This window comes from Zonotrichia albicollis, chromosome 1, assembly GCF_047830755.1.
Source record: "Zonotrichia albicollis isolate bZonAlb1 chromosome 1, bZonAlb1.hap1, whole genome shotgun sequence".
Classification (NCBI taxonomy): Eukaryota; Metazoa; Chordata; class Aves; order Passeriformes; family Passerellidae; genus Zonotrichia; species Zonotrichia albicollis.
In genome coordinates, this window is record NC_133819.1 from 23,603,590 (window position 1) to 23,623,100 (window position 19,511).

The 19,511-nt window shown below is 37.6% G+C and overlaps 1 protein-coding gene across 5 annotated transcripts in view; it reads left to right on the plus strand.

Annotated features, from left to right (window-relative positions):
- ANKIB1 (ankyrin repeat and IBR domain containing 1) overlaps positions 1–19,511 on the plus strand; it is an 87,975-nt gene that overhangs the window by 27,002 nt on the left and 41,462 nt on the right. For all 5 annotated transcript variants that reach the window (XM_074535948.1, XM_074535970.1, XM_074535965.1 and 2 more), the window contains exons 2-3: positions 5,241–5,506; positions 18,014–18,314. In XM_074535948.1, the coding sequence (XP_074392049.1) occupies positions 5,319–5,506; positions 18,014–18,314 (489 nt within the window). In that variant the 5' untranslated portion in view covers positions 5,241–5,318. The remainder of the gene's footprint in view (positions 1–5,240; positions 5,507–18,013; positions 18,315–19,511) is intronic.

Here is a 19,511-nt window from a genome sequence, read left to right on the forward strand (position 1 = left end):
ATTTTAATAATACTAAGATTTAAGTATGAGGAGCTGCATAGTCTTCTTTGATCTTGGCTCACTTAGCTTTTCCAGAAGAATATTCTTTTAGTTTACATGACAAACTACTTAAGAAGTCATTTTTAAGGTTTTTAATCTGCAAATTGTACTTAAACTTTTTAAGGTTAAGCTGGGTAATTATGAAATGTTACATTGTAAAAAAAAAAAACAAAAGTTGCAGATGACTATTAGCTTCAATCCTGATTGTTGCTCATTATATAAACACTAACTTTTTTTGGTGCAAGAAATACATAGCATTTTCTTCTCATTGTTAAACCTGAGTATTTTGTTACTGGTTTTGATAGATTTTCTAAGCAGTGTGATGCAGTACAGTCTGTCTCCCTTTTTTTCATTCCCTAAGGTTTAGAAGAGCTGCTGTATCAACACGTGCCAGTCCTCCATTCAGTAAGAAATTCTGTTTTAGTATTAAAGCAATTAAAATGTAAATTGAGAAAGATATGCCGTGTCATGAAAGACTTTTGTGTTCAGTATGTGGTTCCTAAATGAGTGCTAGATGTATGATGTTTCCAAAATATTTACCTGTTCCCCTTTGTACAACATTTTACTATTTTTGACAAATTTCTAGCAAGCACCTAGAAAGGAGGAACTCATTCTAAGATCCTATGATGTCATTGCTGTTCTTCTTCAGACTCACTTCTATGATGATGTCCATGGAAAAATCAATAGTAACTGGGCAGCTGCTCTCAGAATTTCATTGTTTCCTTGCTCTACTCATGTCTTTCTTTATCCACTTTTACCATCTTGTATTCAATGAGAGTGGCTGTCTCTTTGTTAAACTTTTTTAGAGCTGTGATACCAAGTGTTGCTAATAAGCCATAGAAATTACTGTTCAGTGCTAAGGCAGAGAAGTGTGATGCCCCGATGGAGTTTATAGGAATCTTTCCCTAAACTTTAGAGTTGTTTTTGGGTTTTGTTAGGCTGGAACTTCTATTTGGCAAAACAGTAATAAATATACTTTCAAAATTAGAACTTGATGTTTGGAATTCAGAAATAATATGGGAAATATTTTTCAAACATTACATTTAGTTTTTGCTGAGTTCTTTGGTGTAAAATGATGTTTGTGGTTATGATAAATGATAGGAGGTTATGCTAAAGGCCATGATACAGTTTTTCTGTTAGCACAGAGCTTGACAATTCACTGAATAGATCTCCTTACCCAAAAAATAATCTTGTATTTGTCCTGTAAAATTCTATTCAAGTCTCATTTTATTTAGATAAAATTCCAGAATATTGTCATGTTTGTGTGGTAATTTTTTTCCCACTGGGATATGGACACTAAAAAAAAGCCTAAGGATTTTAAATGCTGGGTTTATACGTAGAGGGAAGCAAGAGCAGTGACACTGATACTGCACACCCCCCATGGGAGCCCAGGAGCTGCTGAAGCTGCTTTAGCAGCACCTGAGTTCAGCTCTCCAGGTCTCTGACTGGCTGATAACCTTCCAGACCACTTCCCTGCCACCTGTGTCAGAGGAAATGTATGTGTTATATGCCCTTCACCTCTAAAACCACAAAACGACAGACTGAAGGAGTGAACTAAGTTTCCTTTCCCTGAATGTCTGGTTCCATCTTTGCTCATTAACTTCCTGTTCTCTGAGAATGTAACAGGTTGGAAGCTCTTCATGAAAGATAACTGCACTAAAAGGCATCAGACAGGGCCCCTTTCAGCCATTTTCAGGTCAGAATTTTGCTGCATCAGCTGACATTTTGTCCTTTTTCTCCTTCAGTTGAGGCAGAGGCTGCTTTGGTGGTGGATGCAATGGGGCTGTTTGCTGAAAGATGAACTGATGACTGTAAATGGGCAGATCTTGAATATTTTACAGAAGGGCACTCATCAACTACAGCAGCTTGAGAGAGACAGCAGCTGTCCCATCTTTCTTTCTTCTGGACTTCCAGACATGCTGGGAGCCAGCTGTTAGAGCCAGGGTACAGAAACAGCTTCTCCCTTGTCTTTCTGTGTTTCTGCTGACCTGTTTAATTGCAGTTCAGAAAACAAAAAATACTACTGTGTGGCCCACCAAATTTCCAGAGCATAAAAGGCTAATAGTGCCTACTGTAGTGAGAAAAATTAAAAATTTTGTGGATACTGTATGAAGGTGACAGACATTTATATAGTTTATCATATCATATCTTTTAAGTAGAGAATTGTTTTCTGAGTTAATTTTGACCCTGTCACTTCTCTCCTTCCATTCTTCCAGAGATCAGTTTCTTGCTATCACATCAAATATAAGCTGTTTGCCATCACCTGAAGGGCCTTCATTGACTATCCCCATTCTATCATCTTTCATTTTATTTTGATAATGTTATGGCTATATTTACATTAGCCTTTGCTAAATTTTCAATACCTCTGCATTCATTCTTGGTTTTGTGTTGGAGTTCACTTGTGTCTTTTCAAAGCCATATCATAGCTCTGTCTCATAATCCTTCTTAAAATTCTCCCTTTCCTTTGACTGAGATTCATTTCCCTTGGGGTCTGATCCTTTTATACAAACAAGTTTGTTACTCTTTCTATTTCATTCACCTTTCTGTATTATGTCTGTGTCATATTTAGCCCTTTATTGGACACCTAGGCTGTCAGCTTTTTTAAAGAAAGCAGATGTCACTGCTGTTTTCAGTGACTTACATGGTGCAGTCTGCAAATTCCTAAACTTTCTGGATGACATGACAATGTACATAATAGTTCAAGCAATGTGCCTACATCTTTTATATTAGTAGTCACTGATGACAGTCCAACATTCTAATATACCCATGCTCCATCAAAAGTAAATAAAGTTTATTCAGTGTACAAAAGAATAATTTTTGCCTTTTCTGCACAAAAATGACTTGAGCTTTTTAGCTCACCCCATAGAGACCCTCACATCTCCTATGCATTTCCATACCCCTGCCTAAATCCATTCAGATCTCATCTTCACATCTCAACAGAACCACCCTGTCCCAGATTTCTCTCAGGTGCCTGGGGGCACCATCTTATCTCCTTCCACTCTCAGTGTTCTCATTCATCCCTACGCAGGTTTGTCTAATGTTCCAGTTTGGGCAAGAAGCAGCATGTTATGCAGCTGATGCAAGTTATCTGTGTGCTAATTTCCAGAAATAAATGCATGGAAATTGGTGCTGTTACGTTCTAATTTCAAATTATTTTTGCTTTTCTTAGTGTTACAGCCATTAGTGGGATCTTCATTATTGATTTCCATGGTGATTCTGATATCTTTTAGGCATTTGTTCTCATTAATTTAGTTTATAGTCTTGAGAGCTACTGGTGGTAGATAGGGATTGACACGTAATACCACAAACTAATCTTGTTAAACTTCAGTGAAATCGTTCTTTCAAGTTATTCCTGAGATCCTGTCTGTTGAATGTAATATGAACTGCTGGCTGACTAAAAAGAGAACTTTTCTTCATAGAATAAAGGGTTCTTAGACTAAAGCCTGGAACTACCCAGTATGTAGAATAATGCATCTAGTTTTGCATCTGAAAACACATTCCTTTATGGCACTGAGAGTTGTGACATAGTAATGTCAACATGCAATGACTTTCTTGAAGAATATAAATATTATATCTGCGTAGTAGCTGCATGTTTGTATTTTAAAATAAGTCAATGACAGAATGATACAAAATGCTGCAGAATCTGTAGTGTGATTGAATAATCTAGGTTTTGGTTTGTGGATATAACTAGATCTAGAAGGATGTCCATTTGCATTTGGATGAGTGCCTACTTGGTTCTTCTTTAGGTGACTCTGGTCTCAGACAACATGTTTAGTACATGAAGGCAGATGATACAGCAGAGTCCTTGCTACCCCACAACAGCTCAAAATAAGGGTTGCCTTACCACAATTTTGGAGGACAAAGGATCAAAATGAGGGCCACCAAGGCCACCTCCCTCCTTTTTGAACAGACCTGACCATGCTGATGAGGCAACTGGTGACAACAGCTCTGGGGAAACAAAAGTGTCACTGCAGCTGTTCACGAGGCTTCCTCAACTGCTTTTAGTGTGAATTTTATCAACATCCTGATTCCCTTGGATTCTCTGCAGCTCTAGATCCCTTGGATTCCTCTGTTTTGTCTGTCTACGAGGCTGGAGAGGTACCAGTAACTGTGTTGGAAAGCCAGTGTAGAAATAGTAGCTTTGAGATAGTCCCAACAAGTTGAATACAAGGTACTGGGCAGCTCCTGCCCTGTCTGATTTTATGTGCACAACACAGTCTCTCAATCCCCCAGCCTGCTGTGCCTGGCATATTTGGATCCCTGAGTGTGCTTTGTGGGATGAAAGGTCTGGCATGGAGCAGTGTGGATGGGATGACTCATGCACAAAAGGGACCTCCTAGAAGGTTCACTGTGCTACCAGCTGCAGCCAGTGCTGACTCCCCTGTCTGTGCCCTGACATAGACCAGCATGTGCTCTCTGCAGCTGCACATCCAGATAAACTCCTGGTGCTCTGTGTCATGAGCAGAGATTCTCTGTCTGCCCTGTCTTTTTGCAGCTTAATCTGCTGGGTGCCTCCATCAGGTAAAGGTGAGAGGCTGGGGAGCGCAGCAGCTGTAAAATACTTCAGAGTACTGTAAGGTGCAGTTGGTTCGTGCCAGTGCAAAGGCCAGATGTTGTGTGGACCCATTCATTGTAGACCTAAGTGTAAGGGGCTAGGTGTTTAAAAGAGTCTGCTTAGCAGAACTGTTAAGATGGGGCCATGGTAATTCCGGTGTTCATGGGCATTCATCTTACTGGCACAGAAGGGTGCTGTGTACACCCACCTATACAAGCTCAGGTTCTTCAAGCATATTTTAATATGATTTTCTTTAATTAAAAGTTAAACTAATGTCTGCTTTATTGCATATTTTTGAAGAATTTTGCTTTAGATCTATTCTGTTTTTTGAATTAACATCTAATTTTTAATTCATTTCTCATTCATGGAAATTCAGTGTTCATGCCAGTCTCCTAATACAGGTCAATATTAGCCATAGGTTTAAAGAGTGTAGGTAGTGAAGATATCCACAATTTATCAAGGAAATTATCTGGAAGAATTGGGAATTAGTGTGTATTACCTAGAAAGACTTCAGCCATTCATGAGGAGAAGTAGAGACCCTATGCACTTCTTCTTGACCTGCCTATTTACAGTGCTCTACATTCTTTCTTTTCATCTAGGAAAAAGTATTTTACAGAATAACTGGAATGTTTTTTGTGTTTTTTAGGTTGTGAAGCATGTTACAGAACCGTACAACAAGTGGATGAAGGGGAAAGGAAGTGCCATTGATAGCTAGGACAGCAACATGGGAAATACAACCACCAAATTCCGCAAAGCTCTTATAAATGGAGATGAAAACTTGGCCTGCCAAATCTATGAGAGCAACCCTCAACTCAAAGAAACTCTTGACCCAAATACTTCTTATGGAGAAACGTACCAGCACAATACTCCACTCCATTATGCTGCTAGGCATGGGATGAATCGTATCCTGGGGTAAGCAGCCTTTGAAATTTGGCTTGGCTGTGAAAAACTGACCTGAAAATGCAAGAGTGTCAGCCAGGTTACAAACTCCTGGTGTGTGTGCATAGGTGTACACATATATGTGCATGTGTGTGTTGCACAGACAGAATTTGTAACAAGTTCTAGTAGTAATAGAAAACATTCAAATTAGTCTATAATCACAGGCTGATAAACAGTCTTTAATTTTGTTTCAGTGTCTGTTCCTTTCTTTGTAAAATTCGTCTTGGGCAGTTTTAGCTTGTTTCCTTAGGACTCCTATATAATCGTTCTTTGAAAATGGTGACTGTTCCACCATTCTTGATGTGTTTTCCTGTCTTTAAATAATCTGTTTGCAAAGCTTTGTGGATATTACACTGATTGTAACTATTTCTAGATGGTACAATATATACTTATTCTTGCATTATTCAGACAGCTTTTATTTTTTGAGTTGGATAATAACAGTGAACATTAATATCTTGACAATGAGTAAGTTTATTGTTGCTGCAGTCAACGTGGACAACAATCCCTAATATTAGCCATTTCCATTCTTTTGTATTTTTTTCAGTGCTCTAAGATCAATTAAAGATTACCATCTTACCCCTGTCCAGACATTGCAGACACAAGCTATTCTCATCTAGTATTTTGTGAAGGTAGTACCAGGCAGACATTGCTAAACCTCTTCTTCAGTAAGCACTATTAGAGAGAATTTCATAAATATCCTCTTCTTCATATTAGGAAACAGAACAGAAAGAAATACTCAACTGTGTTATTAGAAATATTATTTTCATTTTTGTGTTTATGTCTAAATGGTCCTGTGGTATTCATAAGGTTTGTTTTGTACCTTGTATCATGTAACTTTACTAGCTTTCTGGCCTCTCATCATAAATTTTTCCTCAGTGTTTTAGATTCATCTAATCAGATTTTTATTTTATAATTTAAAATTTACCTAAATTTTGGCTAATTATTTTTCTCTTCTCCCTATGTATTCTGTATTTCTATTTTTAATTTGTTTTCATTTCATCACTGAAACTTTTTTGTTGATTTTCCCCCCCATTCCTATTCTTGAATTATAGAAAAGAGTTAACTAAAATGAATTTAAAATAGTGTCCAGTTTTTACTTACACTTTCCATATTATTTGTTTCCTCTGAGATTTTCAGATTTCTCTCAAGAAAATAGCTCTTAAGAAATTATAGTCTCATTGAGACAGCAAGGACACATGGAATTGCACATATGAAAAGAAATAGTCATAATTACTGACTTCTGAGCAGTGCATTAGTTAATCATTGCATCATTATGATGGAATCTCAAATAACTGCTTTGTATTTTTTTAAAGTCATTTAGAAATGCCATTTTGCTACTAGCTACATAGGCCCTTCAACATCTAAGTCTCACAGGAGAACTTTTTTTTTCACACATTATAAACCAACGATCAAAAGACTAATTCTTTTGCCTTGTTTGAATCAAGGGTTAGTAATACATTTTCTGTCTTTAAACATAGGGTGGGTGCCTTTATCTGCTGGAATCTGGTTCTGAAAACCCAGACTGTTAGAATTGTAGTACTTGTGAGGAATAATTTACTGAAGCTTTTTTACTATTAACTTTCCTGATGTCTTTCTAAGGGCTTCTGTTTAAGATGTGCTGCACATAAATGGGGCCTTTTTATCTAAATAAAGTAGTAAAAGTGAATAAATATAAGCCTTACTGTGTGTCTATTTGCTAAGTTGATAGCAGAAAGGGCACAAGTGCTTTGGAGTTAAGCTGCTTCTTTTTGATGCAGAAAGTCCTAGATATGGCAGGGGTTAAATGAGCTGATTTTTAAAAGGAGTGCTTTGATTTACTGATAAAGTTGAGTGCCTAAATATAAATTAATTTTAATTTCTTTGTATTTTGAGAGAAATTTACAATTATGAGATGTCCGTAGTAGTATAATATTTTATGTTTATCTCTTCATAAAACATTTTAAATATTGGGGAATCTGTAGCACCACTAACTACAAGCTGTAGCATTTACTTGCATGTGCACCATATAATTCAATTTTTCATTACAGGCAATAGTATTATTGTGGGTGGATATGAACTGACGTGTTTACAGTTTACTGTGTGAGATTTTCTCAAAATAGAGTAGTGTGATGCAGTTGTTGGTACACCTTTTGCATTACAGAATGCATTGAGAGAGATATTTTGGGAAGTTTAGAAATATCCTATCTGGCAGTGCTGAGGGTGGTGTCACTGGCCAAAGGCATAGTGAAAGCACCAGGTTTGCAGTGAAAGGGACTTGGGGACATCCTGCTGCAGTCATCTCAGAAGGAAAGAACCAAGAAACTGGAGAAGAGGTGAAAGGGTCACAAAGCAAAACTGCCAACCTGCACAAACTTGATTTAATCCAGCATGAAGTCTACTGGCAGAAACTTAAGCCAACAAAAATTTCTCAATGATTTTGAGCTGCTCAGTTATTATGCAGCAAGTATCTGAGTCATCTGGCTGCTGCACTTTTCATCCAATATTTACAGACCAGAAACAGGATCAAGATGTAAAAATTTAAAAATTTGCTGTTAACTTCTTTTCACAAGATCCAGCAAGATTTTGTTAAAATGCTAAGATCATTTCTTGATCATTTTAATGAGTATCATAGGAAACTTTAGTATACTAGGAATGTTGAAATATAAACCAAAACATAGTCAACATTCCATTAATGTATAACTTGGTCTGCAGCCCTGAATAATGTTTATCTGACATACCAGTTTGTTTTAACATAGCATTTAATGTTTATAAACCAAAAATTGCTGACCATAGCTAATTAACTCAAACAAGAATTTTCTAAAACTTGATCTCAGGCCAGTAAGCTCATCAGCAGAGAGGAGCCCCAAGTCTGGCACAGGATAACCCTGAGCCCCTAGCTGTGGCACCTGTCAGAGGAGGTGGCAGAGGGGCATTGTACTGGGTTCATGGGGCAGGGTTTTGGTAGCAGGGGGCTGCAGGGATGGCATCTGCGAGAAGAGATCAGGGTGCCACACACCAGGCACAGCTGGTGTCTGCCAGCTCCAGACCTGCCCCACCACTGGCCAAAGCTGAGACTGGGGTCATGCTGGTGGTACCTCTGCATACTTAGGAAAGGATGAAAAATGCTGCACAGCTTCTATGAGAGAGGAGTGAAAAAAATGTGAGGGAAACAGCTCTGCAGAGAGCCCAGGGCAGAGAAGGAGGGGCAGGAGGTGCTCCAGGCCCTGGAGCAGAGATTGCCCTGCAGCCCATGGTGCAGGCTGTGCTGGGGCTGGATGGCCTCCCACAGCCCCTGGACATCCATGGGGAGCAGAGGGGCACCCACAGCCCCTGGACATCCATGGGGAGCAGAGAGGCACCCACAGCTCCTGGAGGACCCCACAGCAGAACAGGTGGGTGTGCCCTGGGTATGCCTGGAGCCCATGGAGAGTCCATGCTGGATCAGGCTCCTGGCAGGAGCTGCACAGCCTGTGGAGAGCAGCCCACAGAGATGCAGGGTTTCTGGCAGGACCTGTGACCCTGTGGGGACCCACACTGCTGCTGTGTGTTTTGAAGGACTGTGCCCTGTGGAGTTACCCACACTGGGGCAGTTCATGAAGCACCCCACACAGGAATTCTGAGAGCTTTATACAGCATCCACACTGGTCTCATCCCACTACGAACATTTATCATGTTTCCCAATGAATTAAGATCTTGGCAGAAGATTCATATTTAAGAAGGTAGTTTAAATTTCACTCTCTAAATGTGTATAAAAACATTACAGACAAAGCACACTGGAAACATGTTTTCTTTAAAAAAGGCAGTCTTCAGATGATCAAGTACATCCAATGCCCTCAGGCTTTTTGTTTTTCTTTTTTGCCCAAGACATGTTTTAGACCATCTGACTACTTAGTTTGAAAGAATTGCTTTCAATGTGGAAAGTTACTCACTGGAGTCTGGCTGCTGGTGAAGCACTCTGAGCTATGACAAGAGAACAGACTTTCCAGAGGCTGCTTGAGATGGAGTGACTGGAAATCACGAGGACTTGCTTGACGTTGAAAGGAAAAAAAACCCTTTAGATAAACTGTCATTTTGCAATATATGTGGTGTGACTTTCAGTTTTGCAGCTTTGCTGGGAAGCTTTTTGGATCAGTGACAGATTTTCCTCATTGTGTGTTTCATAGTGCTATATCTGAGCACTTTGTGGGTATTCAAGCCAAAAGTGGATTGTTGTAGCAGTTGCTGCTGGTCCTGGCCTGAAGAGCGGGGAGGAGGAGATGACAGAAACATGGAACTCTGGGGAGACAGGACAGCACAAAGCTGATTTTTTCCTAGAACAAGAAAAACAGGACTTTCTTCTTACAGAGATTCTGGAAATTGAGGTGATTGCTGAAACTGAAGAAAAAAAAATCAAACCCAAACCCACTTCTCTTAACATTCTTGATGTCTGCCATTCAGTAATGATGGTAAAGCAGCTCTGGCAATGAAGGCATAGCTAGGTCAGTCAGAGAGAAACATTGGTAAATGTGCCTGGGATATGTTCATAGGCAATATCTCTTGTTTCATTACTATAATTTGGGAAGTAAATTTCGCTTCAGAAGAATGACAGAACATGAAAATAGTGGTGGTTTCCTCTAGGCTATGCATCCCTTGCAATTTCAGCTACAATTCCCTTCTGTTCTGCCTGTTAAAGAGGTTTCAGTAAAGACTGGACCAAGCAATTGTAATGCAGTCAAAAAAAGTATGTTGATAATTCCAGCATGTTATGGAGGGTGAATTTGCCAGAAAACTTTTTGACCCCAAAGGGAACGCTGCATTTGTCACAGCACATTCAGGAATGTTTCTTCCCGTGCCAGGTTTTGTTGGCTTTTCATCCATTTGCAGTCATGTTGAAAATTAATTTTGGATAGTTTTGAGGGACATGTGTGTAGACTGTTTTTCAGAACAAGATTTCCCTGAAGTTTAGCAGTTATTAGAGGATTTTTATGCTGCAAAAATATATATTAAGGAAAAGTATTGATGAAAACCCTGTTCTTTGCAGGTCATCTGGCTTTAGAGAAGTGCTGTAGTTGCTTGTTTTGTGATAAGGTTGACGCTGCTCTGAATTTTTTATATTGTTTTTTCTGGAGATGGAAATCAAAAAGAGGCTACTTCACCGTTTTGACAGACAGAAGTTCTGTAAATATTTAAACTTTGAGATGCAAATAGACCTAAATGACTCGTGCTGAAATCTTCATAAAGGTGCTAAAATTCATATTTTTTATTAAATTTCTGAACATCTATTCAGTGCTTTGCAATAAGTCTAGTGTTCCTTTGTAAATTGCTTTCCTAACAGTACTTCTGATATAAATGTGAGGAAAAGAAAACTAATAAGGTTCATAGGAGCTCTTTGTCCAATAAGGGCAAATGGGGAAAATGTGGGGTTATTAACCAAAACTACAGGATCCCAGTGTAAGGAAATTTGTATTGAGTGTATGGATGTTTTCAAGTTGGTGGTTCAGAAAGCAACTGGAGGACTCTTTTTTTTCCTCCCTTTTTTTTTTTTTTTTGTTTCTCATGGTAATTCTTTGAATTATTACATGTGCTTGGTGTTTTCCAATTTAAAGCTCATTTGGAAGAAAAATCATGAAGGCATAATAGTGGCCTAAGCTACTGTCCTAAAAGTAATTTTTTTATGTTTTGTCTTCTAATTTTAATACAAAAGAAAACCATCCAACTATATTTGCTTTCTTCCACATAACAAAATAATTCTGTTCTGGTTTAATAACTTAAAGTGTATGATACACTACTTCATCTGAATAATTTATTAGAATGTCATTGTCCAGATCATTCACTTTGAGCAACAGAAAGCAAGCTTGTTTTATTTATCAACAATTATACAGATAGCTATTTCAAACATACTTCTGTTGAAATTAATTTTATTCAGAAAAGTATGTCTCCACTGGAATTATTCATACTAGGTCTCCTTTATAGTCAATATAGTCATAGGTAATAAATCTAGTCAGAATAATTAGCGAAGGCAACAGCACAATTCATGTATTGTGAAGGTGACCATAAAGTGTTTTAAATTAAGGGTGTGCCAGCAGTGCCTGTTTCTTCCTATTGATTCAAAGGGAATTTAAGAGAATTGGATCAGCTGTCTGCACTGTAGGTCACCAGAGCTGAGAAGATGAATCTCATCCTCTGTTAATACTAAATATGTAAAACTGAATAGTAAGCACCTGCAAAGTTGTAAATTGAAAACTTTGATGATTTTACAATATGAGACATGAATGCTTCTTGTGGGCAATACTGCTTGTGGTGTAGTGTTAAATGTTTTGCTTTGGTAGTGTGGGGTGACTGACCTGTGCAGTGTTTGGATCTGTCCAAGTGGAAGCATAGATGTTTCTCAAATTGCTTTGTTGTCGTTGCACTCAGCTGCTGAATTAGTTCTGTAAAGTCCTTTTTAGATCAGTCATTTTGTGTTGTTGTGAGTCTTGGTCCCCTTTCAAATTCATTGGAATATGAAATACTGAAGGGACCTCTCGATTAGATGAAGGAGAATAATAAATTAAGAATATGATCTCACAGGGCTTTGTGGGCATGTTTATTAAGAAGCAGGAGGACCAAGTGAATTGAAGTGCCCCTGATTTCAGTAGCAGAGCATCTGACTGGGTGGTAGAAAATAGTAATTTATAAGGTCATTTTCATCATAGTCAGTCTAAAAAGAAGTCAAGATGATGTACAAAGTATGAATAGGAAGCCTTTAAAAGTGATCAAGTTTTTGCTGTGACTAAATCCTGGAGAAATCTGCCAAAGACAGAAAAAACCAGAGGAGACACTTAGAGGAGCAGCCGCAGATGTGAAGTAGCAACAGTAGCATTTGCTTTGTTCCTCAAAGGCTGCCACCCACTTGGGCAGTGTCTTCTAAAGTACAGTTAGGCAGGCTGAAAAACTCAGATCTTTATCTGACTGACTGTTGTTTTCCTTTCCCTAAAGCTGAAAATCTCAGTTATGAGCTGTTCTCACTGAGCAGACGTGTGTGGCCTCCCAAGGTATCTTCCCTGGTGTTCCTCATGACCTGCTCACAAAATGCAAAACAGAAAGTAGACTTTATTCTAATCACAGTCTGACCTACAAACAAAGATCAAAAGCAAGTCAGCTGCTGTGTTTTTAGGTCTTAAGGCTGACTCTTTTCTGTCTGACTTCAATTATTTTAACCTTAGTAGGTTAAAGAGACATGATGCTTGTGAGTTTGTTGCTCACAGCACTGCCTTTGCTCTCCAGCTACAGCTGCCACTCTTGAGTGTGTTATTGCTTCTTCTTGCTGTTAGGGTTTTTTTGCACCCAGAGGAAACTGTTCTAATTTTACTTTCCTTGGTGGAAATCACACATTGTAGAGTAAGACTGCTTTGTTAGTGATTGGTGAAATGAGACCTATTAATGCAGTGCACTCAAAGGTTTCTTATTCTGTCTTGTCTGTTCTCCTTAGAGCCGTTGTGAACATTTTACCACAGGCGAAGTAAAATTTTCTTTGGTTTATAGAGGAGTACAGCTTTGGTCCTTGCCAACCAGAATGTCCACATCTTTATTTCAACTAATTTTGTTGCCAGGTAGAGTTTGTGACTGCTGAGTTGATTGGTAAATACTGAATCATTGTGTCAAATGGCTTCACTTCACCCTGGGGTTAGAGGCACATGTGCCTTCCTTACCAGAGAGATCTGTTGGCTCAAATATTTCAGAAATAACTCATTAATTTTTATATCTAATTGCAAAATCCAAGCAAAATACTCAGTGTCATTGTATATAGACACAGCTTTCCTTTTTGGCCAAGGTACAGATCATGGATTATTTGATTTTTTTAAATTCACACTTTTTTTTTTCTATTTAATGTAATAAAGTTACATCATTGGGACATGTAAGGAAAATAATTAGTGTCATTAAAGTGACATACAAACTGAAAATATTTTTATGGTGGGAGAGATAAAGATGAGATAATTTCTGTAATACAGTTATGGTTTTTAAGAAATACAAATGATGCAAAGCTTGATAGTATTCACTGTGTAATTTCTTCATTATTGCTATGTAAATAATATCAACACTAGATAGCATACACTGCCAGGTCATTTACAAACAAACAAAGATAGTTGTCCTGTGCAGAAATACAAATCTGTGTGTTTAAAAGGTGACAATGAGAACACTTGTTGGTAATTTCATGTTTGTTATTTCATCTCACATTTGTTTGAGACCAATATAAAAGTCAACAGTTATGTGGGAAGAGAATTCAGACTGGATGGTCTCAGAAAAAAATCTGTGTTCAAAGGAAGGATTTGGAGACAAGGCTGGAAGGATGGCACCTGGAATTAGTTCTAGCCATCAAGAGATGTATATAAGAAAGGGCCAGAGACAGAGATGCAAATCACACAGATTTTGCTTTACAAGGACTGTCACAAAGCTGCTGGTAAGCAGCCAGCTTCAGTGGAAGCCACTTCTGATTTGGCATTCACCTCTATTTCTTTTGAAATCCCACTCAGAATATTGAAATAAAAGCCAGAAGAGACATGGGATCTTGGAAACAGTATTCCTGACTGTCTAAGGGAATGCTAAACTTGAGTAACTCATAAATAAAAACAATAGTGTTCTGGTTACAAGAAACTTACAGAAGTAATTGATACATTTTTGCATTAGGAATTGTTTAGTCTTTATTTTGGTGCTACTGTTCCTCCTAATAGTCGTAGGAACCATAAATAAAGCATAATTTTTCTTTGGCCTGCAGTATAACAAATACAAGGATTAATGTGAGAAATGCTTCAGAATGTTAGTGGAACAGAGAAGAACTTTGAAGTACTAATAAATAACTTTCTAGCACTGTATAATGAATAACAATAATTATATTTACTGAATGTGGCTTTCAACATCAGGTAAAAACCAGTACTCTTCCCAAAATTATTTAAAACAGTAATGACCAAAAGATTTATTCAAGTGATTACTGGTACACTGTGGTTGTTTTCTTCAGTATATTTGGGAGAAAAGTACTTTTAGTGAAATAATCATAGTTATTCAAGGTTGAATGCATCAGTATTGACCTACTGTGTTGAAAGCTGAATGATTCAATAATTACAGGAATTAGTTCATTGCAAATGAGTTTCAGTTACTGGATAACATGACTTGGCTCTTCTATATGTTTTTGTAACTCATGGCTTACCCATACTTTTCTTAATGCTCTTAAAATTCTTCTGTTAATACTAATATTTCTCTTAAAGCTGTGAGCTTTAGGTTCATGCCTGCACTGGAGTTTGCAGTGTAACTTTGTTTAGCAAGCTGTACTTTAAAGGACTGTGTACTTTATACAGTATATGTCAGTGTTTTGCTTTCCAAAATTGTTACTTTCACTGTCTTTGAGCATATTCAGACATGCTTTAGCCTCCAGCTTTGGCCTCCAACTAGTTTTATAATTTCATTTTACACCGGTTTTTAATTTTTATTTTTCTACACTTGAGTATATTTTTGTATGTTTTTTTATGCATACAAATAGAGCATAGAATCACATAATGGTTTGGATTGTAAGAGACCTTAAAGATCATCTTGTTCCAGCAATGTGTATCTATATATAGCTGAAATATATATAGCATTTGTTTAGAGAGAGAAATGAACTGTAAATATGGTGGGTTTCATGCCCCAAACATCAAAGATTTTATCCAAACCTGAAGAAATAGTTGTGTTGTTAGTTTCCCAAAGTGAGGACATGTCCCAGTTGTTTATTATTGAAGTTCCCAGCCTTGTGATCTCGAGTTTCTTGCTGGTTTTTTGCAAATACAGATAGTAGTAGGTGTGAGTGTTACAGCCCTTTCCTTTTTGTCACTTTTTCAACACTTTTATGATACTTTTGTCACCTCAAGTTTGGATTCTGCAAAGTGCTACAGATTGCAGCAAAATCTGGAAACTGCAACTAGAGTAAAGTCTGTCTGCCTTGTGGTTAAGTGATATTTCCCATAGGCAATGCATATTTTCACTCTTTCAGTACATTTCCAGGCAAAATTTAGCTTCTCATGCCTGTGAAGTTGTGAGCCAAATTGCAGGGATCTACAGCACTGCTCTGTGAAAGTCTTATGCACCAAATACCACTGTTAAAAATGGAGCCTTGTTGAGTAATGAATCTGTGGATGTAAAATGTATTATTTGCCCATTTTTGAATACTAGTCATTTCTGAACTTTAAGTCATGGGTTTGGCTGGGCTCTTCAGGATTGGCTTGACTTCCCCTTATGCTGAAATGATCATATCCAAGTGCCTCTATAGAATCTATCTTCTTGTCCCCATCTTCTTCTCTCTCTCCTTCCCATTTCTCTCTTTGTCTTTGACTTTCCCACCTTCCTTCCCCTCCTTTCTTTCTGTCTCTAGTTTAATACCCTGTAAAGCTAATTCAAACAAACAAATGCACTTTGGATAGTGTTTGATACTGGTTAGTCTTACCATGTCATGTAATTTGCTCTGAAGCATTTTGCCTGTCTAGCTTAATCCCTTCCCTCTGAAAACAAACAAAAAACCTCAAGGAAAGAAAATGTGCTGTTACTTTTTTTGACAAGATCTTTAATCTCAAGATTGGCGTATTCATGTTTCCTAACAAATGCATTTATCATGTCAGCTATCATGGAATGAAGGAGAGATTTCTCTAAGTAACACTTTTGCTGTCAAAATAGGGCAACATAGAGGAGACTGTTTGGTGTTTTCCTCTGAATACTTTGTTGACATATATTTAAAAGAATGGTGTTTTAATAATAAGCTTTCTTTTAAATTCAAACCACTCCGAGATTTTCAGGAGGAAGAAAGGACAGAAATCCAACTGACCAAACAGCTGTCAAGATGTTCTTCCATTGCAGGACCAGATCATCTGTGCCTAGTTTTTTCTACTGAAATACTTGTCCAGACTATTTTCAATAATATCTGAAAGGAAAATTCCTACATACCCTGTATAGCCTCTTCCATTACTAATAAAATAGTTTTTTCAGTATTATTCTTTGTCCTGAACAAAGCATGGGTGAACTCTGAGAGAGAAAAAGGTGGTATGTCTGCAGGGACAACAGAAAGAGGAGATGGCATTTAGACTTGTACCTATAACATAAGGCAATAACTGAGGTAAATAACTTTTTTTTTTTGTCAAATTGGATAAGTTTTATCAAGTTCTTCTCATCACTGTTCACAAGGAGTAATATTGTCTGATTTTTTATGTAGGCAGCACCTGCTTTCAGGTGGCTGAGCTGCCTGAAAGTGGTTGAAACTGGTTTTTATTAGTCTTAGGGGTGTGGTCAGGGAGGGTGGAATCTGGTCCCCTGCACTAACTTAATGGGGTTTCAGAATAACTGGGTTTTTTTGTATTTGCAAACTGTTTGGAGTCGGGGACCAGCCTGGAGAGGAGACACACAGTGACTTCTGTGGGCTTTGTGTGTGAGAAGGTTTATGGGAACAGTGCAGGCATTTTTGCAGTGACCTCTTGAATGCATGTGCCATGCTTCAGATTGAGCTTGGTATTACCTCTCTGGGAACCTGAGGGAACAATAGCTGTTATTCCTCCCTTCACACAGAGCTCTTTTACCATTGCTGTCTCTCTGACCCCAATCCTTCAAAGAGGTGATCTTTCCTCTCTGTCATTGCCTACCATTTACTCTCCCTTAAAAAAATATATTAGTATACCTCAAAAGGCTAAGGCATGTTTGGATGCACAGGCCTTGTGTGATTTGTCTCAGTTCTTCCCTTTCAGATCTGGATTGTAATTTCTATAATACTTGCTGGCAAGAAGCAGCAAAGGAGCTGTATTGTGCCAGGTGTTGTTAGGATTCAGAGATTGTTGTGATTCTAAGAATCAGCCTGTTCTTCCCCTTTCATTCCTAAGGTGATTTGATTTGTGGTAATATTGTCCACTCTGAACTGGCTCTAAAGTATTCAAGAGAACACTGAAATTCTTGCCAGCTTCTGTCACCTATATAGGGGAGAGTTTGCATTATGTTGTACTTCCATATTGAAAAAGTCAATAGTCATTCCTCAATGCATGCAGTGCTGGCAGGAATAGTGTTTATAATATTTTAAGAAGTAGTAAGTGCTGCATTTAAACCTGACTAAAGATATGGCAAAGGAGAGTGAATTTTAACAAATTGCTCTGTCATAATCTATTTGCAAACTACCAAATTCACTACTATTCAGTTCAGAGAAGAAGAAATAAAGCAGCTATTTCATCAATCTTGTGCCTTTAAAACATTTATCATAATGCAACACAGAATTGTAGAATAAACTTTCTCATATCCTGACAAAGTAATTGTATATGGTACTTAGTGATATTTCAATAATTCATCCAGATCTTGACTCTTGACTCCTAAGAGAAATGGAGCAGAGCTGTCCAGTGGTATTTCTCTGTTAAAGATCATTTGTCACTAGCATGGGTGATCAAAATCTTTGCAAGAAGACTTGTCATAATCCACCATTCTCACTTCAAGGAAATTAATGGAATTGTGAGCTAATTATTTTCCTTCAATTTCTTTCCCCTGTTGCAGAACTTTCCTTTTTGTTCGAGATGGAAACCCAAATAAAAGGAATGTGCACAATGAGACATCAATGCACTTACTGTGTATGGGACCTCAGATCATGATCTCAGAGGGAGCTCTTCATCCTCGCCTGACACGACCCTCAGAGGACGACTGCAGAAGAGCTGACTGTCTGCAGATGATCCTGAAGTGGAAGGGAGCAAAGCTGGATGAGGGACAATATGAACGAGCAGCCATTGATGCTGTTGATAACAAAAAAAATACACCTTTGCACTATGCTGCTGCCTCAGGGATGAAAACCTGTGTTGAGGTAAAAGTTCATCTATAAGTTTATATTATGAGTAATGGACATGGACAATATTTCACAAATATTTTTTCATGGGGGAGGGAATCTGTTATGTTATATTGAATTAACTTTTAATTCTATTTTTCATTAATTGGAAAAATTGCAAAGGTAAACATCTCAAAACATACACTGTAGAGAAAAATGAAAGAAATTGATTACATATACATTAACTTCATTAAAACAACTCCTCAATATGAAGACTCATGTAGACGTATAAAAATTGAAAATTATTACAAGACTGTAACAGTGGAGAAAATGCTTTAAAGGTAGGCAAAGCATCCTGTATGTGTAAAGAGAAGTGAAATAACAACCTGAGAGAAAATTAGAGCTCTTTTTATTTCGCTTTGCAGATGAGACTGGAAATACTGTCCATGTTTCAAGAACAGACTTGATGTCTTTAATTTACAGTATCCAGCTTTTCTAGTGTTTGTGAAAGTAGTGGATAGTAATGAATAGTTTGGAATGACTTTTAAAGACCTTGCCTCAGATTACTTTTAAGCTATATCAAGTAATGAGAAATAGTATTTAATTGTGCTGGTAATTTAATATAAAGAACATGAGCAGACATCTAACATTTTCAAAAATAGCTAACTTCTTCATAAGTCTGTCTATTTTAACACCAAGATTTCTATTTTCAATGGCAACAATTACTTCACAGTTCAGCATTTGAGTGTGAAATTTGCTTTTTTTTTTCTTCTGTTCATAACTTCATGTTTATTCAAATTGTGCTCCATAACTTATTATAATCAGCAAAGTTTTGCACCTCTTTTTTTACTTTCTCTTCTAGATAACAACTTCATACCTTAAACAGTCCGGTCCCAGAACCTTTGGGACTTCACTGGTGACTTCTCTCTGAAGTAAAAACCTGATGATCTTTCCTAACATTCTCCAGAGGTGTTTTTAGTATTGGTGTTACCTTTACTACCTTCTAATTTTGTACCATCACAGATTTAATCAGTAAGCTGTATATTATAACAAATAGTTCGGAAGTTTCATATCTAAGTTTCATTAGGACCATTAGAAGTACCATCTGATGCCGGGTATTTATATTAGCTTTTGGTTTATTGATTTTTCTAGAACCTCTTGTGCTGAGACTTCAATTTGAAAGACTTTCTTTTGTGTCCTTCATAAAGTGTGTGTGGTACATCCACAGAGAATCCA